Source organism: Oryctolagus cuniculus, chromosome 1 (assembly GCF_964237555.1).
Source record: "Oryctolagus cuniculus chromosome 1, mOryCun1.1, whole genome shotgun sequence".
NCBI classification, from domain to species: domain Eukaryota; kingdom Metazoa; phylum Chordata; class Mammalia; order Lagomorpha; family Leporidae; genus Oryctolagus; species Oryctolagus cuniculus.
The window spans coordinates 138112203-138138754 of NC_091432.1; the positions used below are offsets into that span (position 1 = coordinate 138112203).

At 53.8% G+C, this 26552-nt stretch overlaps 2 protein-coding genes and 1 pseudogene across 15 annotated transcripts in view; 1 reads left to right on the forward strand and 2 right to left on the reverse strand.

Moving 5' to 3' along the window:
• SECISBP2 (SECIS binding protein 2) overlaps positions 1 to 14655 on the forward strand; it is a 40048-nt gene extending 25393 nt beyond the window's left edge. For all 12 annotated transcript variants that reach the window (XM_002708271.5, XM_008258092.4, XM_008258097.4 and 9 more), the window contains 7 exons: positions 4307 to 4473; positions 5129 to 5267; positions 7105 to 7258; positions 7678 to 7898; positions 12218 to 12372; positions 12936 to 13125; positions 13795 to 14655. In XM_002708271.5, the coding sequence (XP_002708317.2) occupies positions 4307 to 4473; positions 5129 to 5267; positions 7105 to 7258; positions 7678 to 7898; positions 12218 to 12372; positions 12936 to 13125; positions 13795 to 13898 (1130 nt within the window). In that variant the 3' untranslated portion in view covers positions 13899 to 14655. The remainder of the gene's footprint in view (positions 1 to 4306; positions 4474 to 5128; positions 5268 to 7104; positions 7259 to 7677; positions 7899 to 12217; positions 12373 to 12935; positions 13126 to 13794) is intronic.
• LOC103348624 (serine/threonine-protein phosphatase 4 regulatory subunit 2 pseudogene) lies at positions 503 to 3184 on the reverse strand (annotated as a pseudogene).
• Positions 14656 to 16029: 1374 nt separating the features above from the next.
• Positions 16030 to 26552, reverse strand: part of SEMA4D (semaphorin 4D) — a 127633-nt gene continuing 117110 nt past the window's right edge. For all 3 annotated transcript variants that reach the window (XM_070049343.1, XM_051847448.2, XM_070049340.1), the window contains 4 exons: positions 26261 to 26467; positions 19939 to 20148; positions 17446 to 17543; positions 16030 to 16747 (listed from right to left, as the gene is read on the reverse strand). In XM_070049343.1, coding sequence (XP_069905444.1) covers positions 16721 to 16747; positions 17446 to 17543; positions 19939 to 20148; positions 26261 to 26467 — 542 coding nt within the window. In that variant the 3' untranslated portion in view covers positions 16030 to 16720. The remainder of the gene's footprint in view (positions 16748 to 17445; positions 17544 to 19938; positions 20149 to 26260; positions 26468 to 26552) is intronic.

Below are 26552 nucleotides of genomic sequence, written 5' to 3' on the forward strand. Positions count from 1 at the left end.
AAGCACCAGCATCCCACATGGGTGCCAGTTCTAGTCTCAGCTGCTCCTCTTCTAATCCAGCTCTCTGCTATGGCAGAGAAGCAGTAGAAAATGGAAAGCAGTAGAAGATGGCCCAAGTTCTTGGGCTCCTGAACCCAAGTAGGAGACCGGGAGGAAGCTCCTGGTTCCTGACTTCGGATCGGCTCATCTCTTGCCATTGCAGCCATCTGGGGCGTGGACCAGTGGATAGAAGACCCTTCTCTCTGTCTCTGCCTCTCTCCGTAAATGTTTTGCAAATAAATAAAAATAAATCTTAAAAAAAAAATTTGAAAATTAGGGTAAAATACATTTGGGAAGACATTGGCAGTTCCTGAAGCTGGATGGTGGGTATGTGGGGTTTTATTTTTTGTATGAGTTGTTTACTTCATTGCTATGACAGAATACCTGAGGCAGCTGCTTTGTAAAGAAAAGGTGGTTTGGCTCAGAATTCTGGAGATTCAAAGTCCAAAGAGCGTGACAAGGCTTTTTTTTTTTCCATAAAATTAATATTTATTGCTTTATATGAATACTGTATTGAAAGCCCAAGCCAAGTTTACACACAGAAATTATACAATTATATACCGCTTCACAAAGGCAGTGAACACATTACATTCTACAAAATCTACTTTACAGAAATTTAAAAAGTCTGATATCAAAAAGTACAGCTGAGGAAACAGATATAAATTTGGCAGCCAGTAATTTTGACAGGGAAGTTGCAGCTCATATGACTTTAAATATGTGAATTTGAAAATATTGAGTTTAGAGTAATCATTGTGCTTTGTGTTGATTTGAAAAATATAACACTGGCTGTCGAAGAAGCATGTTCAAAAATATTTAATTCACTTCAAAATGTCATACAAATTATGGTGGTTTCTGTGCACCCCTAACACTTCAATTAGCTCAGGTACATTACTAAAGCAATATATTAATTCTTCCAGTAAGGTGGTGTTTCATACCATTGACATTTGCATACTCTAGAATAATTTAGAAAGAAATGCGTAATATTCACAATGTTCAGAAAAGCAAGCAAAAAGTCAAGGAACCTGCCTAGTTCTTCTGAGATGGTCTCATGTCAGCTTCAGAAGCATTTGTTCTACAACATAGTAAGCTACTGTTGGAACACAATTTCCAAGATAAGTACATCTTCTCATAAATAACCATGTGTTTTTCTCAGGCACCTTAGAAGTATACAAAAAACTTCACATCTCTTGGAATATGTTTAACCTGGTATTTCAACAGACAAGATTTCCAGGGTTTCACAAGGGCCAGATTTTATTTGAATTACTCAGAAGAGAAAGAAAATGTCTCCTGAAAGAGCTGAACTCAATCATTACCAATAGAAAAAGTATCCGCTGTATTCATCTCTTATAGAAACAGAAAAATATAACATTTCCCCCCTTAGGATAATATATATGTATATATGTGTATTTATATGTATATATGACTTAAAGTTCCATTGTACACAGTCAAACAATAAAATCTGGAAACCAGCATGAAACCCTACAATTCACGTTAAAATATTGAAACTATGACCAAAACGGGAAAACTGCTAGAGCTGTCAAGAGACAAGACAAAAAGCTTTCTTGGCATATGTATAAACTAAATGTGATAATCTCAAAAAAGTTTTCAAAATTATAATTATTACCTTCCAGTTTAAAAATTTTAATCCTAAATTAAAGAAATCTATACACAAACCACTAATTTGACCAGACCAAAAAACAGTGAGCGGTAAGCAGGACCCAGAGGAGCTGATATTCACAGTTCTTACATGTACAACTCTTTCAGGATTTAAAGTACTTTACAGCCTGTTTCTCTTGTAAAACTACGGGTCCACTTTATCACATAAAAGTTTTATACAGTGTAAAACCAGAACTGTATGTAAAATACTGCATCTATGTGTTTCTAAACAATCAGTCCTGCTCCATTGGCTCCTCTGGGACTTCTGAGGCTTCATCATCATTTTCCACGGATGACTCTGACAGAATCTCTCCAGGTTCACTGGAGCTGGATCCTTCTAATTCTTCTGTTTCATGGCAGTTAGAACCATTACTTACAGGGCCTGTATTGCCACTACCTTCAGAATGTAAATCTTTCTCCGCTTGAGACACATCGGAATCCTCCATTTGATTATTTTCCTCAGAAGTCTCTTCATTCACAGTTAAGGCATCGTCAGATTCTTTTTCTTGATTTTTTCTCTCTGGGATCATTTCTCTTGATGTCATAAAAGACTGTTCTTCCTCCTCTTCTCCCTCATCTTCCGCACAGTGCTGCCTGGCAGTGTGGCTTTCTTTGTCTTTACCCTGAGGTGACGACAGGGCTTCTGTGTCTTCTGCCAGAACTGAAGAACTCTCACTGGAAGCTGTCTGCCCGGCTGCCTCTCTCACTTCCCCTTCTTTGTCAAACCTGAGTCTTTTTACTTTGTGGCCCTCGGCTTCTACAGCGTCTTCATCTGGGTGTTTATTTTTTATGGGGCTCACTGAGGAGACTTCTGATTCAGATGCCAGCGAGTCACTGTGGTTTTTCTCTTCATTTTGCTGTAAGTTTGACTATTTACTGTCTGGGCTCTCGGGCAAACCATTTGTTGTCATTGGAACTGACAAAGAAACCTTTGGTCGATTAAGTGGCCTGGGCGTCCCAGGCCCATTTATATTAGACCTGTCAGTATAGCTTGGTGAATTTCCAGGAAACATAACACCATTCATTCTATTTAAACTATTAGAACTGGTTTTCTCTGAAGAAGGATAAACACAGCTAACAAGCATCACATTCTTTTCTACTCCTCTGAGAAATTTGTCTGTTCCTGTATAGTTTCTTCTTGGATCTGTTAGCAATTCACATAGTCGCTGAATAGTAAAAGGGATACCATTAAATCCAGTGACAATTTTCAGTATTCGTTCCTTCATTTCATCAAAGGGAATATACTCGACATTAGGGTTGGGAGGACCTCTTGGTTCAGGAGCTGAAGTTCTGAAATCATCCATCACTTTCTCCAGTTTGAAAATAAAATAGCCTTTAAATTGGGACCACTGAATCATTGTTTCTCCAGTCTTGGCTACATGACAAAGAAACTGATCCAGGACAGGGCAAACTTCCTTTTTACCCCTCTTCTCAAAATCTTTCAGCGCCTCCTGCAGCCTCTCTCCGCGGGCCTCCTGGGGCCCGGAGCGCCTCACCCCACCCCACCCCCGACGCCCGCCCCCTCCCTCGCACACACTCCGGCACGCAGGCGATGGGGAGGGGGGCACTGAAGGGAGCCGGGGGAAGCGAGCGAGACAGCGAGCACCTTCCCGAGCCACTACCACTAGCCCTCCAACATGGCGCCCTGTGACAAAGACTTTTTAGCAAGGGTGGCTGCATCGTGTGCAGGAGTGTGTCTGTGTCTGTATGAGACTTCCCTCCCTCTCCTTAGAAAGCTACCAGGACTCAGTCATAGGAGTTCCACCCTAATGCTCTAACCTAATCTGATCCCTTCCTGAAGGCCCTGCCTCCAAACACTGGACCTGGATTATGTTTCTAGCTTCTCAGTACAGTTGACATAAAAACTCCCAAGTTTGGAGGATAGATACTCAAATTTGTGCATTTTGAAATTTTCCTAATTAAAAAAATTTAGGGGGGAAATGTATAGGAGTTAACTGTTTTCTTGAAACAGTTACTGAGTTGGGAATTAGAGCAAAGTAGCAGAGTAAGATTAAAGATTTTAGTGGGAGTCAGGCAGTTCATTGACTGTTTAGAGGAAATGCCCCCAACCACACATGATGGGATTTGGGAAATCATGTTTATGTCTGGAAAACTCAAGAGAACCAACTGGAAATGTTATTAGGATTGTACCAGGACTTGATAAGATAAAGGCATACACAGAAACTAAGAGCCTTTGTGCCAAGATGGCAACAGCTGACAGTGGTGGAGCTGGGTGAATCCATCACAACACTGCTGAAGTACAAACCTAGACGTAGCTGGAGTCAGGAAATGAGATCCCTGTGTGTCTAAGCTTTGCCAATAAACGGAAGATTTGATCACGTGGGCAGGACGGAACGTCTTTTCAAATTAAATGGTACTTCTTTTGGATCCCATCCAAACAATACTGTATTCACTTAGAATCATTGCCAGTGGATTTATAGAGTCATTGTCAATGGAAAAGAACGTGGAGGAGATTATTTGACAAAGATGAGAAAAGTGGGGACAGGCTGGGGTGGCCCTGGAACTCTTTCAGGTGCCCTGAGACAGACCTGGGTGAGCTGGGCAGAGCTGTGGGGCGGTGGCCTGAGACATTTGTCCTACTGTGTTTCAGTGGGAGCGGTGCCAGTTCTTTCCAAAGAAGCCACGTCAGGGGAGAGGGGCCGCCGCTCTGGTCAGGTGAAGACCCCACACAATCCCCTGGACTCCAGCGCCCCCCTCATGAAGAAAGGCAAGCAGAGGGAGGTCCCCAAGGTCAAGAAGCCGACCTCATTGAAGAAGGTGTGTGGCGTTTCAGTTGAAATAAAGTACTGAAAACCTTAGACGAGGTCACGTGTCCCTAGTGACATCTTTGGGACAGTAGGTTTGTGTAACTGAACCTGGTGTATCCACATGTGTTAATAATTCTCAAACAGATTGATCCCCTACTCTGCCAGCTAGATGCGATGGAGCCTGTGAAGCAAGGGGTGTTACAGCTCCCTGGAAGGAAGAGCCTTTTCTGTTCTCTGCTTTCTAGTGATGGGGGCTGAAAAGCAGAACTGGGGGCTTGGGTTCTCCTCCATCATCCGCCTCACCCTCCCCTGGTGGATTATCTGCCATTCAGAGTGCGTGGATGTCACCCATAGCTGTGCAGAGCCCAGTGAGATGGCTGGACAATGCCATTTAGCTGGTTCTCGGGTAGCCCTGTGGTGTGCACTTGGTCTTGCTCAGAAGCCTGCGGTTGGGGACCATGGTCAGACAGGGCTGCAGACCTGGCTTTAGAGCCCGGGTCTCTTGTGCTGCTGTGTGCCCTTGGGGGTACTGTGCTGCTCCTACACCAGGGAGATGGGAGCAGGTCCCTGCTGCAAGGAACAGCTCTGCGTGATCTAATCAGCTGGAAGAGCTTATCTTTCCAGTACAATCACTTAGGGATTTTATCATTCGTTTGATTTTGTAGATTATCTTGAAAGAACGGCAAGAGAGAAAGCAACAGCGTCTCCTGGAAAACACTGTGAGCCCCACTGTTGTCAGTGAGGAGCTGCAGGATGTAGAGAGCAGTGCAGAGGAGCAGGCTCCCGGCCAGGTCGACCTCACAGGTACCAGGTTCCGTGTGCGCCTTTTGTTGTTGTTGTTGTTCTTGTTTTTTGAAAGATTTATTTATTTATTTGAAAGGCAGAGTGACAGATCTTCATCCACTGGCTCACTCCCCAGATGGCCATAACAACTGGGGCTGGGCCAGGCCGAAGCCAAGAGCTGCATCCAGGGCTCCACATGGGTGCAGGGGCCCAAGCACATGGGTATCTTCCATTCCTTTTCCCAGACTATCGACAGGGAGCTGGATCAGAAGTGGAGCAGCCAGGACAGGGATAGGAATCAGCACCCATATGCATGCCGGCTTTGCAGGCGGCGGCTTTAGCTGCTGTGCCACAGTGTGGGCCCCTTGTTTTACCTATAAGCTTCCTTCAGATAGAACCACCATGGGAAATGGGAGATCTGTGCACCCAGCTGCCTGGGATTTTGTCAACTTGTGGCACCTGTGTGATAGAAGCAGGTCAGCAGGAGCCTCGAGGTGTGGAAGGTTGTAGACTCTCGACCTCAGAGTGAGAAGAAACCCCTGCAGCTGGGGCCTCTGTGAGCAGTAGAGGAGATGAGCTCCTCTAATGTGATCTGTATGACACTGGCTGTCCCTCTAACTCAAAGTGGCTGTGACAGTTAACATGAGAATTAGCAACGTTACCTATGGTGCAGCTTACTGACTAATCTAGATCCAGGGAGGTTGTAAAAGCAAATGTGTCTTTTTAAAAATTCATTTTATGTTTTTGAAAGGCAGAGCTCAGATCCATCTGTTGGTTCATGCACACAAGAGCTAGAACTAGGCCAAGGCAACACCAGAAGCTGGGACCTTAGTCTAGGTCTCCCACATTGGCAGTAGGAACCCAGCTGGTTGAGCCATCCCTTCCTGTCTTCCTGGGTGCATATTTGCAGGCAGCTAGTATTGGGGGTGGGGCTGGGACTTGAACCTAGGCACTCTGATAGGGCACGCAAATGTCCCAGGTGGTATCTTAACTGCTATACCAAGTGCCCGTGTATATGTTCTTTAAGTATACTTTTATTCAAGTGTGATTCCAGAAAAGTACACAGATCATAATTGTGCAGCTTGAAGACTTCTCATAAATTATAACACAGCAGCCAGATGAGGAAGCAGAGCAGAGCCCAGCAGCCCCCTGTGCCTTCTGGTGAGAGGTTTCCCCAGGGACCTTGCTTCGATGGCAGCACCACCAAAGGGGCTTTGACCTGGCAGCAGTGGAGCCAGGCCCTTCTCTCAGTGCTTTGTTCATGGCAGGTGTTCAGTTTACTGACGCACGGTTTTCTGTTGGATGAATACACTGAGTTGGGATGGTCATGTGGCAGTTTCTGTTTGGGGACCGTGTGCAGTGGCTTGCAGTGGACATGTTAAGTGTTTGTCTTGGAGGACATGAGCACTTGATTTTGCGGAGCACTTCCTGGAGCAGAACTGCCCTAGTGACTCCTGCCAGACACATTTCCAAGTGCTCTGCAGTGCACTCCCGAGAAGCACCTGTCCTCCCCAGCCTGTGCGGCCCCTTTCTCTGTGCCTCCCTCCCAGTAGATGTGTGTGTTCTCTGATTTCCTTCACTTTGGCACTTAACTTGTGTTCTGGTGGACTGTGGAAGCAGCTGATTGGGGATGGTCAGGTTTAATTTCAAATTTAAGAACAAATTTTGGCCACTGAACTGTACACCTATAGTTTAAGTGGTACTTATGTATATTTGCTATGTCCATGCAGAGCAGAAGGTCCCTGGGCATTCTCTTCTGTTCACTGCCATGGACATGTCTTCACAGCATCAGCTAGGGATGGAGTGGGCATGGCATGGGGCCCCGTAGGTGCAATCAGTGACTTTGCTTTGGTTGAAGGTCCAGGGGGAGCTGAGAAAGCAGTCCCCACACCCATGGTTGAGGTCCAGGCAGAAGAGTCTTTGGGCACAGAGCTGCAGAACGATGCCGAGGCCTGCCAGCCTGCTCCTGACCATGCCGGCCTCCCCAAGATCCACAGCCGGAGATTCAGAGAGTGAGTGAGCCCCTGCCCTCCAGGATCTGGGCAATAGAGCACTTAGCTTCTACTTGGCAACCCTTTTCCAGGCTTAGCACCATAAATCCGTATAGTTGGATCACACTGTATTTTGGTCCTCAAGGTTAAGAGTGGCTAGAACCTGGTTATACACGTGCTCAGGGATGGCCTTATCATTCCACCGTGTCTTCTGCTGAGTCTAGGGCCTGTATGAGCCATGGTGCAAGGTGGGCCCAGAGATAGCTGTCCTCTTCTGTGGGAGTGGGGGGAGGGTGCTTCCATCTGTACGATGTGTAAAAGCAGAAATCCCATGGCATGGATGAGTCACGCTCCCCAAACCTGGCTGTGTCTGCCTGAAGTTAGGTAGGAGCAGGCTGTACTGTTTTAGCCAGATGTCATGATGTCTCCTGTCTTTGCAGTTACTGCAGCCAGATGCTGAGTAAAGAAGTGGATGCTTGTGTCACTGACCTACTCAAAGAACTGGTCCGTTTCCAGGACCGGATGTACCAGAAGGATCCTGTCAAGGCCAAGACCAAACGCCGGCTTGTGCTGGGGCTGCGGGAGGTTCTCAAGCACCTGAGGCTCAAGAAGCTGAAGTGTGTCATCATCTCTCCCAACTGTGAGAAGACACAGTCAAAAGGTGACGACACCTGGCTGCCCCTGGCGTGGGCCCCTGTGACATCGCTGGCTGGCCACAGCCCTCGGCTCAGGGAGCACCTGGGTAGAACCTGCCATATGCCCTGGCAGCTCCTTTTCTCTTGGTGTGTTTTGTTTGTTTTTAAAAGATTTATTTTATTTGGAAGGCAGAGTTACAGAGAGGCAGAGAGAGAGAGAGCATGCGAGCTTCCATCTACTGGTTCACTCCCCAGGTGGCTGCAATGGCCAGAGCTGCATTGATCCGAAGCAAGGAGCTGCTTCTGGGTCTTCCACACAGGCGCAGAGGCCTAAGGACTTGGGCCATCTTCTGCTGCTTTCCCAGGCCATAGCCGACAGCGAGATTGGACTGGCACCCATATGTGGCTATACCACAGCACCGTCCTCTCTTTGTGTTTTGTAATTGAGTGTTTGTTTCCCACATGTGTTGACCACTGAGTTCCTGTATGTGGGTTGAGCTGGCCCAGGCAAGCCTCTGGCAGCAGGGTATGCTCTGGAGCAAGCAAGTGTGGTGCCTATGGCCAGGCTGTACCCCAGAGCACCTGTCTAAATTATGATGAGGTGTTCAGTCTGCATTATTCACTGCTGGTGACTACACATGGGGGCTTGTTTCATTTTAATCTGGAACGTGTGTTGTGTTTTGTTGGGTGTGATGTACTGAATGCCGTGACTGAACACCTGACATCTTGGTTCTGCGCTGTGCCTATGTTGTCTGGGTTCCTAGAGGACTTGCCCTCCATGTTGTGCCCTCCTTGAGTTATCTAATGGCGCTGGGAGTTAGGAACAGATGCTGTAGCTCAGGGTGCACATCAGTCCTTCATCCCATCAGGGCTAGGGAAGAGGACGAACTTGGAGCATTCAAGCCCTTTCTTGCCCCATTCCATCTTTTGCTGGGTGAAGTTAATTCAGCCAGGGTTGAGTAAGATAATGAGTTGAGGTCCTGGAGCTGAGCCGTTGGCGGTGAGCTTTTCTGGTTACCTTACTGTTTCACAGCTGAAGCCTGACATGTCTGAGGCCCTTAGGATCTAGGAGAAGCCTCTGCACCTCCTCAGTCTCAGCTCAGTGGCTCGTCCTTATCCTCACTCGGTGCAGGTTCACTGTCACTGTGGATCTGAATATGGCAGGGGATTTCAGTGACCTGCTGTCTGGCTGTGCGTCCAGCAGTGCCCAAGGGCCTTTCCGCTTGCTTCCCTGGCTGCTTTGTCCATGTTGTGTATCTGCACAGCTAAGAGGGTCAACAGTCCTGCAGGGTTTCCTGAGAGACAGGGGCTCCCTACTTCCCTGAGGCTTAGCCAGAACTTGGGGTATTTACCTCTTTGTTTCCACCCTGTTCCTGTTGGGGGGTCTCTGGGGATCAAGGCATCCTGTGTGCTGCCCTTGTGGGGGTGAGCCCTTGTTTTCCTGGAACACTTCCTCCAGTGGGTTATAAGAAATGGGTTCAAGGGAGATCTTGAAACAAGTTCTCTGGTTCTGGATCCTTTGTCTGTGGTCTTGCTTCTTCATTTCCCTCCCATGCAGAAGCAAGCTGGGATGGCCTTGATCCTGCAGTTCTGGGTTACGAGTCATTTGCATCACCACCCTTGGCTCTGGGTGCCTTGTTGAGTTTCTGCTGACTCCTGCTCAGTTGTCAGTCACGCTGCTTGGAGCTGCACCCCTCAGCAGCAGCCTCCCAGCCTGGCAGCTTCCTCGTGGTGGCCCTCTGCTTCTTTTCATCCCATTCTTCAATGCTGTCTTCTAAACTTCCTGTGGAATTTTTCATTTCTAATGTTTTTAATCTCAGGAAGCTGTTTTTGCTCTCTGAACTTTCCTTTGTTTGTTTGCTTTTTAAAGTTTACACGCTTCCATCTGCTGGTGTACTCACTAAATGCCCCCCAGTGCCCAGGGCTGGACCAGGCTGAAGCTGAGAGCCAGGCAGGAACTCCATCCAGATCTTCCATGTGCATGGCAGGGATCCAGCTCCTGGACACCTGCTGCTCTCAGGGTGCACATCAGCAGGAAGCTAGAATTAGGAAGAGAGCTGGGACCCCAACCCAGGCAGCATCCTAACGGCTAGACTAACTGAACACCTGCCCCAGCTGCTGCTGCTTGTAGACGCGTGACCTCTCGATTTCAGTGGTGTCAGGTCCTCTGCATGTAGGGCATCTCTTTCCTCCACCTTCATTACTGTGTGTGTTTGGGTTTCTCATGGTGGAGGTTTTCCAGAGCGATCGGTGGCCCCCAGCCTGCTCCTGTCTGAGAGAACCCTGAGTGTGAAGCAGGTGTCCACAGGCAGTGGTTCTCTGAGTGTCAGAATTGCCCAGGGCCTGGTGAAAACAGATTCCAGAGTTTATGTCTGAGTCGGTCCAGGGCCCAGGAGTTTGCGCTCCTAGAAGCGGGCTCCAAACAAGTGGTGTCCAACCACACTACACCAGACATCTACCGTCATTTGCCTTTAAAAAAAAACAGTTAGGAGCCACAGGAGACTTTAGGTGTTGTGTATGTTGGTATTCTTTTTCCAACTACATTTTATGTTGTATCACAAACTTCATAGTCTATGGTTGATAAAGAATGTATTTTTTTCCTGCTTCCACATTTTCACTTTCCTACGTTCTGTGTCAGCTGAGATGTAAAGTGTCAGTCCAACCTGATTTTCCAGATCCTCTCCCACTGATTCAGGTGTTCTTCACGTGCTGTGCTTCCATGGATTCTGTCAAGCTGTGTCACCCTCTGTGTTAACTGTCTTTTTTTTTTTTTTTTTTTTGACAGGCAGAGTGGACAGTGAGAGAGAGAGAGAGAGAGAGAGAAAGGTCTTCCTTTTGCCGTTGGTTCACCCTCCAATGGCTGCCGCAGCTGGCGCACTGCGGCCGGCGCACCGCGCTGATCCGATGGCAGGAGCCAGGTACTTCTCCTGGTCTCACATGGGGTGCAGGGCCCAAGCACTTGGGCCATCCTCCACTGCACTCCCTGGCCATAGCAGAGAGCTGGCCTGGAAGAGGGGCAACCGGGACAGAATCCGGCGCCCCAACCGGGACTAGAACCCGGTGTGCCAGCACTGCAGGGCAGAGGATTAGCCTAGTGAGCCGCGGCGCCGGCCAACTGTGTCTTTAACTGCAGGCTTTGAACCTGGGCATGCTAGCCTTTTTCCATATTTTTTACTTCTCAAAGAAATCTAGTATATAGGGCCGGCGCCGCGGCTCACTAGGCTAATCCTCCGCCTAGCGGCGCCAGCACACCGGGTTCTAGTCCCGGTTGGGGCGCCGGATTCTGTCCCGGTTGCCCCTCTTCCAGGCCAGCTCTCTGCTGTGGCCAGGGAGTGCAGTGGAGGATGGCCCAAGTGCTTGGGCCCTGCACCCCATGGGAGACCAGGAAAAGCACCTGGCTCCTGGCTCCTGCCATCGGATCAGCGCGGTGCGCCGGCCGCAGCGCGCCGGCCGCAGCGGCCATTGGAGGGTGAACCAACGGCAAAGGAAGACCTTTCTCTCTGTCTCTCTCTCTCTCTCACTGTCCACTCTGCCTGTCAAAAAAAAAAAAAAAAAAAAAAAGAAAAGAAATCTAGTATATAGCAAGTTATGATGTTTTAAAGTTTTGGGTTAATATAGTTGACATGACTTTTGGATCATCCTGTCCAGGAGCATAGGTGTCTTTATTTACCTTTTCCTGTTGGATTATTTAATAGGATGTTGAAGGGTTTCTGTAATCTTGGACCGTTCTCAGTAAATGTATTACTGCCTGCTGCAGTCGCGTTGCTGAGGTGAACCGAGTTACCTTCTTGACTGCATGCTCACTGGGCGCCATTGTAATGTATGAAGTCGGGCTCCTGCTGGCGGGAGTGCTTTCCAGGTGCTGCCCCTGCCTCCTCGGCTCACTTCATCTCTCCCTGTCTCTCTGCTGTGCTAGTGCCTCACTTGGAAGCAGGGTCAGGTAGGAGGGGGGTGAGGAGCCCTCAGGAGTCAAAGATTCCATTGGGCCTCACACCTTTACCTCTCATTTTCCACCTTTTGAGGTTGTGGATCAGGGGGACTGCCGGGACAACGAGTGAAGCAGCAGATCCTGGCCTGGCACAGAGCAAGTGTCCAGTCATACTGGCTAGTGCTTGCTTTTTCCCGTTACTGTGCTGCCAGCTCTCTCTTACCACATAAGGAAGTACCTCTTCTGCAGAGTTGACTCTTCCCCATGGCTGTGAGTCACTGTCTCCTGATGGATTTGACGGAGCCACTGACTGGATTCTGAGGTGATGGGTGTGGGGCGAGCTGTGGTGTGTGCCATCAGTGCTAACCCCTTGCACCCTGTGCTATGTCTCCCTGTCCTTTTGCTGTCCTCTGACAGGCGGGCTGGACGACACCTTGCACACCATTATCGATTACGCCTGTGAACAGAACATTCCCTTTGTGTTTGCACTCAACCGCAAGGCTCTGGGACGCAGTTTGAACAAAGCAGTTCCTGTCAGCGTGGTGGGCATCTTCAGCTACGATGGGGCCCAGGTGAGGTCACTGCCAGTGGAGGAAGGTCAGGATGACAGTGGAACCTGTGGTAGGCTGGCAGAGCCTCCTCATCACACAGGAGCTGTGTCTCTTTTATGAAGATTTATTTATTTGGAAGTCAGTTACACAGAGAGAGAGGTCTTCCATCACTGGTTTACTCCCCAGTTGGCCGGATGGCTGGAGCTGGGCCGATCCGAGGCCAGGAGCTTCTTCCTGGTCTCCCACGTGGGTGCAGGGGCCCAAGGACTTGGGCCATCTTCTGCTGCTTTCCCAGGCCATAGCAGAGAGCTGGATTGGGAAGTGGAGCAGCCGGGATGCCAACTGGCGCCCATATGGGATGCCGGCACTGCAGGTGGTGGCTTTACCCTCTACGCCACAGTACCAGCCCTGGGTGCTCTAACACCAGGAAGTGGCCGGTTCTACGTTTGACTCTGGGCTTCAGTCCACCTAAAGATACTCGGCCTGGATGGTAACCATCCCTGGCCCTGGCAGGCCTATGCCACCTGTGCCTCCCTCTGGAGGACTGAGTCCTCCTGATAACTGCGCTCTCATTTGCACCCCAGGACCAGTTCCACAAGATGGTTGAGCTGACGATGGCAGCTCGGCAGGCATACAAGACCATGCTGGAGAACATGCGGCACGAGCTGGCAGGAGAACCAGGGCCTCCGACCCCTCCCCAGCCTGTGCAGGGCCCCAGCTGCTCTGCAGAAGACGGTCCCCCGGCTCCCACCGAAGGCGAAGTGCCACACTACCGTGAGTATTAGCAAGAGGTCTGGCATCTGTATTGATTTCAGTCAGGGTGGCCGGGAGAACAGCTTGGCACCCATGCTGCCAGACTGGCTGCTGTGGGGCCGAGGCAGTGCAGGCCATTGCCCAAGAGGTGCTCCTCAGGCAGAGGAGGGTGCAAGCTCTTGTCAGTGACTGTCAGACCTCAGCAGGTGTCACAGCACAGCACCGTATCCATGACAGGCTTGGGAGCCCAGCTGCAGTTTCTGGGGGTCATTGCCGAGGCACAGGCCGGGTGCAGAGATTGAGCCTGCCAGGGACTCATCTGAGCAGATGAGTCAGAGAGTGGGGAAAGAGATCAGGAAGTGGGGTATCTTCCATCCACTGGGGCTATCAAGTTGGGTATCAAGCCATCCAGGGCTTGGCCAGGCTGAAGTCGGGAGCTGGGAGTTTCCTCTCGGTCTCTCATAGAGGTGTAGGGGCCTAAGTAGTTGAGCCACCTTCTGCTGCCTTCCCAGGTGTACTAGCAAGGAGCTGGATTGGAAATAAAACAGCCAGGACTTGAACCAGCACCTGTATGGCATGCTAGTGTCGTAGGCGACAGCTTAACGCAGCGTGCCACAGCGCCGGCCTCGCTGCTGGGTTTCTGCTAGAGGAGTGCCATGCCTTCACCACGTGCACTGTTTCTTGTTTTAGTTGAAATCTGGAGAAAACACCTGGAAACGTACAATCAGTATGCCCTGGAGCTAGAAGAAACACTGGAGGCTTCAACTGCTCACATGATGAACTTGAATTTATAGGAGGGCTCTTTCCAGTGTATCTGTCTTTTGGGTAAGGAGGCGGGAGGTCTGAAAAAGACGCTGGGACTTTGTCTGCTGCTCTGTTGCTCACTGCTGTCCTGAATTCTGTATGATTGCTGAGTGTGCGCATGAGCCAGCATGAGAGGACACACAGCAGCGGTTGTGGCCTCATGGCACACATCCCATGGCGGGTGCTCAGATATCTTGTGGGGATGCAGCTATGGCTCTCTGAGCAACAGCGTGGACCTGGAAAGTTCTGGAAAATGTGGTGCCGAGGTTGTTCTCCCTACAAAGGAAACGTTCTCTGTTGTAGCAAAGCTGAGCCAGGTGAGCTAATTTTTGCAGCAGGCAGGGCTACAAGCTTCTGGGGGCCCTTGGTGTAGTGACGGCAGGAGGCGCTCTTGCCTTCCGTGGTCAGCATGGTCCTGCAGACATGTGAGTCTCAGGGCAGGACGGCTGTGGCGAGGGCCCTTTCTCAGGGTGGGTGCACAAGATTTGGAAGGTTTGCCAAAATGAGCCTCAAAGGAAAACCGATTTTCTGACCTGTGACTTTTTGACATGAATTATTCCTGTTAGTCTATTTTTCCGAGAAACGATGTATAGAAATTCTAGATTTCTGTTTGATAATCCTTACATCTTCCTTTTTTAGATGAGCATATTCTGAATGTGGTTTGGTCTTGAGGGGAACAGTGTACTCTCCTGCTTTCCTTGTAAGAGGGTGTATTTATTTTGAATAAAGAATGGTTATTTCGTTTCACACTGGTGATCATAGGCTTATCTGTGGTCTTGATCTCACCAGTTGTCCTGCATCTTCATTGCTTAACGATGCTGGCCTCTGAGCTTGGGGTGCTGAGCAGAGGGCGGTCTCTCCTGGGTCTGCAAGTGGGGATGGCTGGAGAGCTCCCACAGGGGCCTTCCACTGTCACATCCCGGCCAAGCCCTGATTCTTTTCTCTGAGCCAGTGGCTGGAGATGACTGTCACTATTTTTTGTTTTGGCTTTAAAATTGTGATTAATTGTGCTCAGTCATGCCAAACATTGTACCTCAGGAATAAGTGTCCTGTGGTGAGCAATGGAGAGAATGAGTGGGAAGTGGTAAGCAGAAGGCAGGGCTGGCGAGGTGACCGGAGGTCAGTGTGTGAAGCGCTGTTTGCTGTGCTGTCCGTGGAACTCGAAGTGCCCAGTGGCCCAGCTGTGTATGTGTTGAGCTCTTGTGTGGGACATGATGGCGGCTGGCCCGGCCAGGCGCCGAGGTTGAGCACATTGCATGTGTGTGCGCGAACCTTTCAGGGCAGTAGGAGAGCAGAGAGGTCTGTCCTGCCCCACCCCTCCCCACAGGCAGCAAGGCTGCCGTCCTGTTTGGTAAGCCAGAAGTTACTTAGAAAATCTCTGCCGGTGATGGAGGCCTTCTGCCCCACACCTGTTCTCAGAGGTCTCCAGTCTGCGGCGTTTGCTTTGCTAACAGCTGTCACAGCAGCATAAGAAATGTAGGTGACCAGAGGTTTCTTCAAACAGGCAGTGGCAGCCACCACTGCAGGTGGCTTCCGATGGCACCCTCAGTGCCAGGCCTGGGCTCCCAGCGCAGGCTTCGCGCTGCGTGCATATACAGTTCTTTGACTCCTGCACTGCTGAAAAGAGTAAAGATTCATCCTCACGGCTCAACACTGCATGTCACGGGACTGCACACGTGTGCTTGTTTTGTCAAGCATGAGGTGTCCCAGCTAACCCAGACTAGAGAGGAGGACACGGAGAACAGCACTGACGCGGTTCACTGAGATACAGAGGACGTGACGGTCCCGTGACCAGCGTGCACCCACCAGACGGGCAGGCAGGCACCGGGAAGGTGGCCAGCCCCTCTCCGCTCAGGTGAGGGAGCGGGAACAGTGCATGGCACAGGCAACCAGGGCATTGCTAACCTGAACGCAGCCAGCTCCAGGGGCCTTGTTCGTGGAGGGTCTGTGCAGTAACGTGTGGGAAGATAAGCGGAGCTCTCACACCCGTCTCCAGCCGCACCCAGGGCTGCCGAGGGGTGTAGCTTTAACAGAAGGGGTTTGTGGAAGCTCTCACCCACGGACGAGCCGTGTTTAGTCGGAGCCGGGCTGCCTCAGGACTGCATCTACACACGACAGGTCTTCAGGATAGACAGCTTTATTCATTAGACTCAGAAGCAGGGGTAACAGCACTCTCGTCACTCACACCACTATCAAGAAAATGGCGTACGGCACCAGGAGATTTGCATCATTGGCCTGTTTGGGTTTTCTACCTCCAGCTGTGGGTCCTGTTGCTGAGCACTGATGGGCAGGCGCTCAAGGGCATAGCCCTCAGCACGTGAGCGCACACAGCCCAGCCTGCAGAGGTCAGTGAAGAACACTATGGACGATGGGCCGCTCCTGGCGGGGGAGGAGGGGCCTTCTCGGCACGCTGGGTTAAGGCAAAATGTTCTCTGGGAGTCTCCCCTTCACCTGTCCTGGGAGTGGTGAATCGGATGTGGCAGCGCTGGGGCAGGCCTGATCACATACCTGTGACTGGTGGAGCCATCCATGTAAGATGGAATCCTTGGGATGCTCAGGAATGGCCTGGGGCTGGAGAGGAGCCTTCCCCCACACTGCCGCGAGTGGCCTGCTCACATCCTGCCAGCCTGTGCTACCAGACACATGCTCTGGCAAGCCTAAGCACCTAATTTTCTTTTACAGTCCCAGTTAGCATCCCTGGGGCTCTCGAGGTTACGAGCCTCTCCTTCAGGCTCCACTTCTGGAGGAGCCAGTCAGGCGTGGCCACGCTCAGAGCAGGCTGGGGTCGGTGTCGGGAGCTGCCTCCAGGTGGCTAGAGGGTGTCCTTGCTGCAGCTTTCCTGAAAGGACGGACAAGCGGTCTTTGAATTCCTGCCCACCGATGGGCTCCTCCCTCAATCCCCTCAGACATTGTAACGAAGTCCTGGGGTCTCCAGGATGGGACTGCCCACCCCCAGGCCTGAGGAGCAGAACTTGTAGGAATGGTTCCCGCCATCCCAGGCAGACTGCCCATCTCCCAGGGGAGGAGGGCCTGGGAGAGGGAGCCTGCACTGGACCAACCGCCAGCCACGGACCCCACAGCCTGCAGTTTAAGGCCCTTGGGCTCGAGCTGTTGCAAACCTCTCACCTGCGGCAGCTCACCCAGGAGAAAATCTGCTTAGCCTTCTGGTGGCCATCGGGAGGGCAGCACCAACAATTCTAGAACCTGGGGCCCAGGCAGCCTCCACCTGCAGCCACAGGGCTGGGCCTGTCACCTCCAGGGCTTAGGAAGTTCCTTTGTCTCCCAGGAGCACCCAGCTGAGGTTCCTGACCCAGAGCCCTGGGAGTGAATCCTCCATCAGCAGGTGTCCTGCTCTTGGCAAAACAGAAACTTGCTCAGGACTCTAGGGCCAGGGAGGCCATGGGGCCACCACTGTCCTCCAGGGCCAGTTGGGCGCCTGTTGCTCTCCAGCCTCAGTGACAAGACTTGGGGTCACAAAGTAGAACTGCTCTGCTGAGGGGAGCAGGTGGGGCCCTGAGGTGGAGGTCACGCACGTACCCACGCCTTCCTCCAGCCTCGCATCAGCCGGTCGTGCTCCCCGGCCACAGTCCTCCAGGCAGCGAGCTCTCTGCTCCACTTCTCCTGCTGGGCTGCCTCTGCAAGACAAGTGGGCCTGTGGGCATGGTGTCACAGACCTGTATGGCACCCCCGACACTCACTGTCCACTGGGGCTATGCCACAGGGGGTGTCCAAGCTCCCCTCCAACCTGCCCCAGGAGCCCACACCAGTGGGAGACACCTTGTTGGCCCAAGCTGTGCGATCCTGAGTGACTGAGGCCTCGCCACCTCACCAGCGGGTGCCCTGCCTGCCCCCTTCTAGTGGGGACAGCTACTCTCAAGGCATCTCACTTGTAATTCCTGTTCCTGCCAGGGCTCACCTCCGACACCCTTGGCGTGTTGCAGAGACTTGAGGTCTTAGGTGGGCGGGGTCTGTGGCTTCTCCTCTCAGGTGGGACTGGGAGCTGAGGGGCAGAAGCAGCAGCCCAACTCCCGCCACGGCCCTGATGGCCCCTCAGGAAGCAGCACAGCTTTGGTTTCTGAGGACGTCATGCCCTTTGCCGTCGTTCTCCACAGCTGTTCATGTGCTTAGCCTGGTTCTAAGAATGAGTTACCTGCAGGGCCAGTGGGTCTGCACAGACTTGACAGTGTTTTTTGTAAACACAAGAATGAGTTAGACAGCCTCATGTTTCTGATTTCTGCCAAGAACAGGAGTCCTTCAGACTCGAAGCAGAACAGCACTCAGCAGGGGCCCTGCTGGTCGGTCTAGCCTGATACCCACCCAGCCTGCAGCCAAGCCACTCCAGAAAAAGAATGCAGGGAGCACGTGCCCCTCGGAAAGGGGCCACACTAGGAGCTGGTTCTGGTGCCATGAGCTACAGCACTGTCCAGAGTAGCAGTGTCACAACCAGCAGGGCACAAGTCCACAGTGACTGTTCCAGCCTGGTACAACCCACGGGGCAGGACGGCTAGGATGTCTCGGACAAACTCAAAGAGCTGGGGGAGCCAACACCTGCCATGGTCTGTCTGCTGCCACACTTCCACTAAAGACGTAATGGGGCATCTTTTAAACAGGAAAGGACGGGAGAGAGGACATGGTAAAAACCTGGGAGGGGGCCAGTGCTGTGGCGTAGTGGGTAAAGCTCCGCCTGCAGTGCCGGCATCCCATATGGGCACCAGTTTGAGCCCTGCCTGCTCCACTTCTGATCCAGCTCTCTGCTGTGACCTGGGAAAGCAGAAGATGGCCCATGCACCCACATGGGAGAACCAGAAGAAATCCCTGGCTTCGCATTGGCGCAGCTCTGGCCGTTGCAGCCATCTGGGGGTGAGCCAGTGGATGGAAGACCTCTCTTTCTCCCCCTCAAATAATACCACACGGGTGGGCGGAGTGTCACGCTCCAGCAGGGTCTGCGGTGGGGTTTCTGGTCCCCTCGCCCCAAGATGTCTGGCACAGGGCTGCAGCCAGACCTGGCCCTTGGATACTGAGGCCGTGTTCCCCCTGCCTCCAATCCCCCCCATCAATTGCAACTCCATGAAGGATCATGAGACATCAGAAAGTCTGACAGGGAAACAGGCAAAACCAATGCACAAGGCAACCTGGGAGAGAACTGCAGAGGACGTCTGCCAGCACTCCCAGGGTAGAGAGATGCTGGGGCCACGAGACCACAGCGCAGTGAGAAAGGACAATCAGAATCTCTCTGGAATGGAAGTGGAGAAACTCATTAGGGTCTGGAAAGTAAAGGTGAGAGGAGCAGCAGTCCATGTGGTCCCGGTCCCACACCTTGAAAAATGGCTCCAGAGAACAGGAAGACAGGTGGTGGTGGATAGAGGTCAACAGATCACAGAAACCACAAAGTAGGGTTCTCATGTTGAACAGGCCTGATCAAGGCATTGTGTGCTCACATTGGAAAAATGAGAGACCACATGAGAAGAGGATCAGGCCCATTCCAGCCCAGCCAAAGCCAAGTGTAAAGAGGATCAGCCCTTCTCTACACATACCCATCTGCCCTTCCTGAGGCGTGCTAGGAGGCCAGCTCACAAGAAGGAAGCAACACCTGGGCAGTGGGATGCTGACCCAACACGAGAAGCCAGAGCCTCCAGTGTCAAGGTGACCAGCAATCCAGGGCTGTCCACGGAGGATACCAGAGGGTTCGGGGAAGCTGGCAACAGGACTCAGACGTGAGGTCAACACTGCGGCCTGCCACTGAATCCGTGCTAAGAACCAAGCACGTGGAAGCCAGGGGCGTGTGTGTGTGTGGGGGTGTGTGCGCGCAAAATGGAATTGAAGATGGATTTTTATACAGAAGAATTTTGAAATCCATGCACGGTCTTTTCATAATACACATTTTCTAGGGATATTTTGAAGTTCCTGAGTATGTGTCATTTACATGTGCACCGGGGAAGGGGACAGGTGATCCCCAAACCCAGATGCTACCGTGGGAAGCGCCTGTGGAGCTGGGTAGAAGTGAGCATGACCGGGAAGGGCACAGCTTACCGTGTCTCATCACGGACACCCGCACTCGGGACGTCTGGTTCCCTGCGGAGGAGAGCACGGAGCAGCGGTACTCGGCGCTTTCCCGGATGGCGTCCCGCAGCCAGCTAAGGGCGTGGGCCCTTCCGTCAGGCAGCACATGCGTCTGCACAGGCACACACGTCTCCAGGGCACGCCCGTTCTTCTCCCAGACGAAGTGGATATCTGCTGGACCTGGGGGCACACAAACCATCACATGTGCACGTCTGTATCTCTTTCAGGATCTGGGGGGAGCTGCCCAGGCAGGGGACCCTCTTCTGGCTCGGATGTGCTTGAAGTGAGTTGGGGCAGCTTCCAGTTCAGATCCCGGGCCTCCCCCGCAGCTGGGCTCTCTGGTGACCAGATACCTCGGGCCTCCACTGCCCCCTGCCTGCCTGCTGTGGAGCACGCCTGCACTGCCCGGGGCCCCTTTCCCTTCTTGTTGCACTGCGCACCCTGATGGGCTGCCTGGTGGTGGTGCCCAGGGACAATGAGTGTTGTACAGCTCGCCACCTGGGGCTGTGTGGCTGGAGAAGCCCCCAAGGCTTTGCCATCCCCAGGGCCACAGCTACTCTGCAGCACCAAGAGGCCAGGGCCCAGCCTGCAGCACATGGAGGGGACGGGTTGGGTGGAGGTCTTGGAGGGCAGTAGGTGCTGCTGCCCAGGGCGCTCAAGTCCCGGCTGGGCACACCTACCCTGAGCGGCCCACCTCGCAGACAAGCACGCACAGTGCTGAGGGAAGAGGGCACCAGCCTCCAGCCACTTCCACGCCAAACTTGTTCTCCGGTTATCAGCTGAGGTTTTTTAAGACTGGGGCCAACTCTTGAATGCTTTGGACAGGCTGTTTAACTTCTCCAGGGCGAAGCTTGGCTCTCTCCAGCCTGTCTGGTGGGCAGAGACCAGGAGAGGGGCAAGGCAGCATGGCAGTCCCTGCTTGTGAGGCCTGGTGCATCCTTGGAGGCCAGCTGGGCTTGGGGTGAGGACACTGTAGGCCCGAGTCAGGGGGAAGGTCGAGGCCAGAGGCTGGGCCGACTCCCGTATTGTGTCTCTGACCCCACATTCATTCCAGAGCAGCCAGGGCCGGGTGGTGAAGCCTGTGTGTGACAAACGAGCCCCATCTGGGCTCTGGTCCCAGCTCTGGAACCGGCTGTGACGTCAGCGGGCCACCTCCCCATCAAGGCCACCTTCCTTCCTTCCTTACGTGTCGGGTCTGTGGGTCTCAGACTTCAGCTTGAGGCCAGGAGCCATCGGCTATGCTGACAGGCTGCAGTTCCTGTCAGCTCAGTCCACGCAAGATGCAGAGTGGCTGAGCGCCACGGAGCTCCCGCCTCGGAGTGGGCAGGCCCTGGAGCACAGCTGAGACCTGCTGCTCCTGGTACCTCCACCTCCCACGGGCACGTGTACCTGGATCAGCCAGGTGCCCCTGTGGTGTGCACCGGCGGGCAGCCCTCTGGACTCTAGTTCAGGAACCTGTCTTCCTGTGACCTGCTCTTCCTGTCACCCTCCCCTCTGCAGGCAGGCCTAGAGGTGACCTGGACCAAGGCCAGCCATAGCAGGTCCCAGGGGTGGCCCCATCTGACCACGAGACCTCTTGAGAACCTGTCTTTACAAAGTGGGCTCCCCAGTGTCACCCACCAGGGAGTGCTGAAGCACCGTATGGCTTCATGCACGCGCAGCAGTGTAGAGGAAAGAGCTACTCCTGGGCCAGACTTCAAAAGGCTGAGCCGGAAAACAAATTACAGAGCCTCGGGGTTTAAAAGGCGCCTGCACGAGAAGCAGCTGGCACCGTCCTCGGGTGTGTGTCCAAGTCTGTGGGGGGGGTGGGAGGGTGGTGGTGTCTCCAGATGTGGCAGGAGGTGGGAGGACCCGGCTTCCCTCTCTGGGGAGAGGCGGTCCTCAGAGCACCCCTTTCGTCACGTAAGGGACTTTGGAAAGACACTGCTGGTTTCTCACTTCTGCAAAGGAGATTTCCCTGGCCGGCAAACTTCACAGCCCTCGCTCCCTGCTTTGGCAGCTAGAGCTCGCCTCCCAAGGGCTTGCCCCAGCGGGCACAGTCCCGAGGTGACCACGGACACACGGAGGGACCGGGAACTGTGACGGGGGCTCCCACGGAGGCTGTGAGGCCATACCTGCTACTGCCATCCAGTGGGAGTCTTGTACAGGAAGTATTAGGTCAGGTGAGAGGCGTGCATGTGTGCTTGTATGCGTGTTCGGGTGTGTGCATGCACACACGTGTATGCATGTATGCGTGCATGCACACACACAGATACCACTCATGCGCATGCACAGAGCAAGGGCCTGGAGATGGCCATGCTGCTGGTGGCTGGCTGGATGGCGAGGTCTGGGATTACAACCGTTTTCTTTATACTTTCTTGGGCTTCCCAACTTCACCACCACAAGCAGCACTGATTTTACAATTAAAAAAAAAAGTCATGCCTGTGAACAAAAGAGGTGTCACGAATTCTGAAGGAAATTCTGTAAGATGTCTCAGACACCGTCTACACGGCTAGCTTCCGGCCCCGGCTGTGGGGACAGGCCTTAGGGGATTGTTCCACAGAACTGTTTTTAACTTGTGGTTACTCTATCATTTGTTGTTCCTACTCTGAGGATCTTGAAGTCTAACCCCAGGTAACCATCTGTCCATAAATACACACACTCCCTAGCGGTGTAGAAGTCCAACTGGGGAACACCTCTCCTCCCTCTGATGGTGCTTGCCCACGCTCACCAGCGACGGCACAGGGTGGCTCTCCGAGGCGTCCCATCTTTGAACAGAAACACTGACATCAGCTATCTAAAGGTCCAGCCTGCTCCGGCCTCTGTCAGGAGCTTCTGGAAGGGCCTCAGGACCAGGCCCTTGGGGACAGAGAATCCAGGTGGCCTGCCTCAGAGTCGACCCCTCATCCAAAGTCCGCAGGCAGGGAGGGACAGACCCAAGCCCAGGATGGAAGGGCACTGCTCTCATGGCGGCGTTTAAGCATCACCAAATACTAAACACACACTTAAGACTCCCTGTAAGAAAGTCAAGGTGGTGAAGAGGTACTTACGTTCCATCCATTCCTTTTTAAACTATCCAACTCCCGCTGAATGCATAGGAGATTAAAGAGAGAGGGAAAGTAAGAGTTAAAACTAGCCAGCAGGGCCACCCACCAGCTCGGCACCCTCAGCGGGCCCAGGCTACCGCTGCAAACCCAGTGCACCTGGCTGCAAACCCAGGTGCACCCGGCTCAGGAATGCGGGGCCCTCGGGCTGGCTTTCTCCTGTCTCCCAGCAGGGAACCCAGTTAGCGCCAAGGGCCAGCTCCTCCAGGGTACACCCCCCGCCCATACAACCATCACAGCCTGCAAAGATCCTGGCTGGAAATTCTACTCCTGAATGACAGTCACCCCTGAGCCTGAACATTCCAGCTTCAGAGAACACTGGAGCGCTCCAGGGCCAAGCTGCAAATGGCCACTGCCCCTGCCACCACCACGTTCACCATCACCACCTGCAGAGTGAAGCCACGCCCAGCTTCAGGAACATAGCTGGGGGCCGGGGGTGGGGGGAGACAGTACAGCCACTGCTGGCTTCCTTTCTCCAGCTTGGGACTTCTCTTGTCGGTATGGTGCACGAACCCCCGTCACACAAAAGGCACCAAGCAGTTCCACAGTTTGGACAGCACAAGGGCTGGGCAGATAGGCCCAAGTACAGACCTCAGTACACAAACTGCCCAGTGGCAGTGTTGAGTCCCTGGCCGGGAGGGAATGCCTGCTGCTACTCCGGCCAGGACCTCCCTCGGGGACTCTACTCAGAGGGGAGCGACATGGGCACGGGTGCTAGATGCAGACTGCAAACCCCATGGCCATCCCTGGTGTCCCCGTGGGGACCACTCCCAGGGTCTCTGCTGAGACAGTGGACCAGGGCGGGCAGGGATGGTCCGGAAGGGGCCCCTCCCTCCACCTCACCCTCCAGCAGCTCAGCGTCTAGTGGGGACTGCACGTAAGGGGGCCACAGCTGAACATGCCAGCCTACAGGAGGCCCAGGGCCAGAGGCAGCGGTCTTGACGCCTGGCCTGCTCTGAGCCAGTGGCGAAGGCCAGGTGTGCGTGCATGTATGTGTGTGTGATTCCGCGGCGAAGTGCAGTAACGTGCACTCACTGGTCGCATGACGGAACACTCAGGAAGCCAGCAAGGCCCACAGCTGCCTGCTGGTGCCGGGACACTCTATGGACGCTGTCCCTGCAGGCCGGGCACAGTCACTCTGAGCTGCTCCAAGGACCCCAGCATAGCTGACGGGGGCGTCCCATGTGGATGACCTAAGGCACAGTAGTGCCTGGTCCTGCTAACCCCTCCTGTTGCTAAGCTCAGGGAGGCATGCATGGACTCCGGCTGCCCCACTTGGGGGTGACCTGGTGGGTTGTGTCACCCGAGTGCCATGGAGGGAGTGTCCTTCCTTTCCCATGAGCCCTGGCCCGGGACAGCACCTGGCCCACACCCAGCACACCAGGGGACCTTCCATCTCACTGTCTACCCTGCTGCAGAGGGGCCCACGGTGACAACCGACTCCCCTGAACTTCCCCAAGGAACGGCAGCCTCTACCTGCCAGGCACTGAACTGAAACGGCTTGCTGCCTGCCCCCACACCCCATGCCCTGCGCTACGCACGCTGCCTGCCCTGCCACACGGCACTCCACGTGAGGCCAGACCCGGTCCCCTCCCCGGCAGCTCTCCCTCTGCACACACCACAGGGCACTGCCACGGGGCACCACATCACACATCAGCCACCTTCTGACCCCTGGCGGAGAGCACAACACAGCAGGCAGGGACATCTCCTGGGTGCATGCGAGGCCTGGTGCCAGGAGAGGGCGCTGCTGGAAACCAAGACTGCACTTAGGTCCTGTCTAGGTCTCCGATTCTGAAACCACACACCAAGCCTCTTAGCTCCCAAAACCACTAAGGTGGAGGCCACGGAAACAGCTGTTTCTGCAAGGAGAAAAACCCAGGTCAGAGTTTCTCAACTTGTCCTGCCCTGTGGGGAGCAGGAGGGAGCTGCAGCCCGGGGCAAGGGGGGAGGGGTGCAGAACACGGATCCGCCTCCCTTCTCCCTGGAAGTCCTGGGGACTTTGGAGCCCGACGCCTGCCCTGAGCCCTTCAGACCACAGAGCCGCCTGTGGGCTCACAGCAGGCCATGCCCTCCCCTGAGCTGCTCCATCCCGAGCAGGCCTCTCGGCTGCACCGACTGCGGCCTCAACAAAACAGGAAAGAAAGGGCCAGGTGTTTCTGGATGGAGAATGATGAGCAGAAGAGGTGGCAGGTGGGGTAGGGTGGGGGTGGGTGAAGCTGGGTGGCAACAGCACTTCTCGCCGGCACCTGCACAGGGCTCTGCGACCCCTGCACAGGGCTCTGCGACCCCTGCAGGACACAGGCCCACAGCGACTCCGCCCACGGAGTGACCTGCAGGTGTCTGAGTGGCCGCGGGGGCCCAGGGCAGGCCTGGTTCACAGTGCCCAGCACGAGGGCAGCCCGCCCGCACAGCTCTGTGTCGGCAGCACTCGGTTCCCGGGCACCTGCTGTCGCCAAGCTGCAGCCCGTGGATTCTCGGCAGCCACAGGCCACCCTGCGGCTGCCGGGGCTTATCCAACAGGAAACAGGTAACTGAGATCTCTCAGGAGCTTCCGATGGTTGATCGTGTTTAGGGGGCCAGGAGGGAGAAGGAAACTGGATCTGCTTTCTCTTATCAACTGCCTTCTCCCTCTCTGGGCACAGGCTGGAGCCTGCAGGCCGATGACCACACAGGGAGAGCACACTGGGCAGCGGCCTGGAGCCTGGGGCTCAGCGGGCGCTGGGCGTGGCCGTCCCATCTTTTTTCCAGGGAACGTCCCATGTGACTACCCTGTACAGAGCCAAGGGGCACAGGCTCTCGTCTTCCCTGCTACTACCCACAACCAGGAACCGGCCAAACAGCACCGCTTCAGGAGGCTGTCAAGTGGATTCTGTAATATTTCCAGATGCCCCAGCCATCTGCCTCTCAATGGCTAACAGAAACAACTCAGAACAGCCCCTCTCTAGCTCTTTCAAAATAAATGCATAAATCTTTCGCAGAAGCACAGAGCTGAGTAGTTGGGGCAGAGAGCCCATGGCCCACGAAGCCTGAAACGGTTAACAAGTGGCAGGTACTGGATAACGCTGGTTGGCCCCTGCTGTGTGCTGGGAATAGGCTCCTGTGGTTTAGTCTCCCTCCAGATCAGACCACAGTGAGGCAGCCAGCCAAGGACCCAGCCCGCCTGCCCGGCCCCTCAGAGAGGGGACAGACAGGGCATGCCCCCCACTCACCTGTGGCCTGGCAGAAGAGGTGGAAGGTCCCCAGCGCGTGCACCTGCTGTGCCTGGTCACTCAGGAAGGGCGGCAGCAAGGCGAGCCGCGTGTGGCTGCTGGGCCCCAGGCCCGAGGCCGGCCAGGGGGTCCCGGGAGAGGATGAGTCAGGGCCCAGACAGGACAGAGAAGAGGAGCCAGGAGGAGGGAAGGGCTTAGGAGATGCGGCTGCGAGACAGAGAGGAAAAGAAAGGGCACTGAGGAAGAAGTCGCCAGGAACACATCCCACGCCGGAGAGGGCGGAACACAGCGG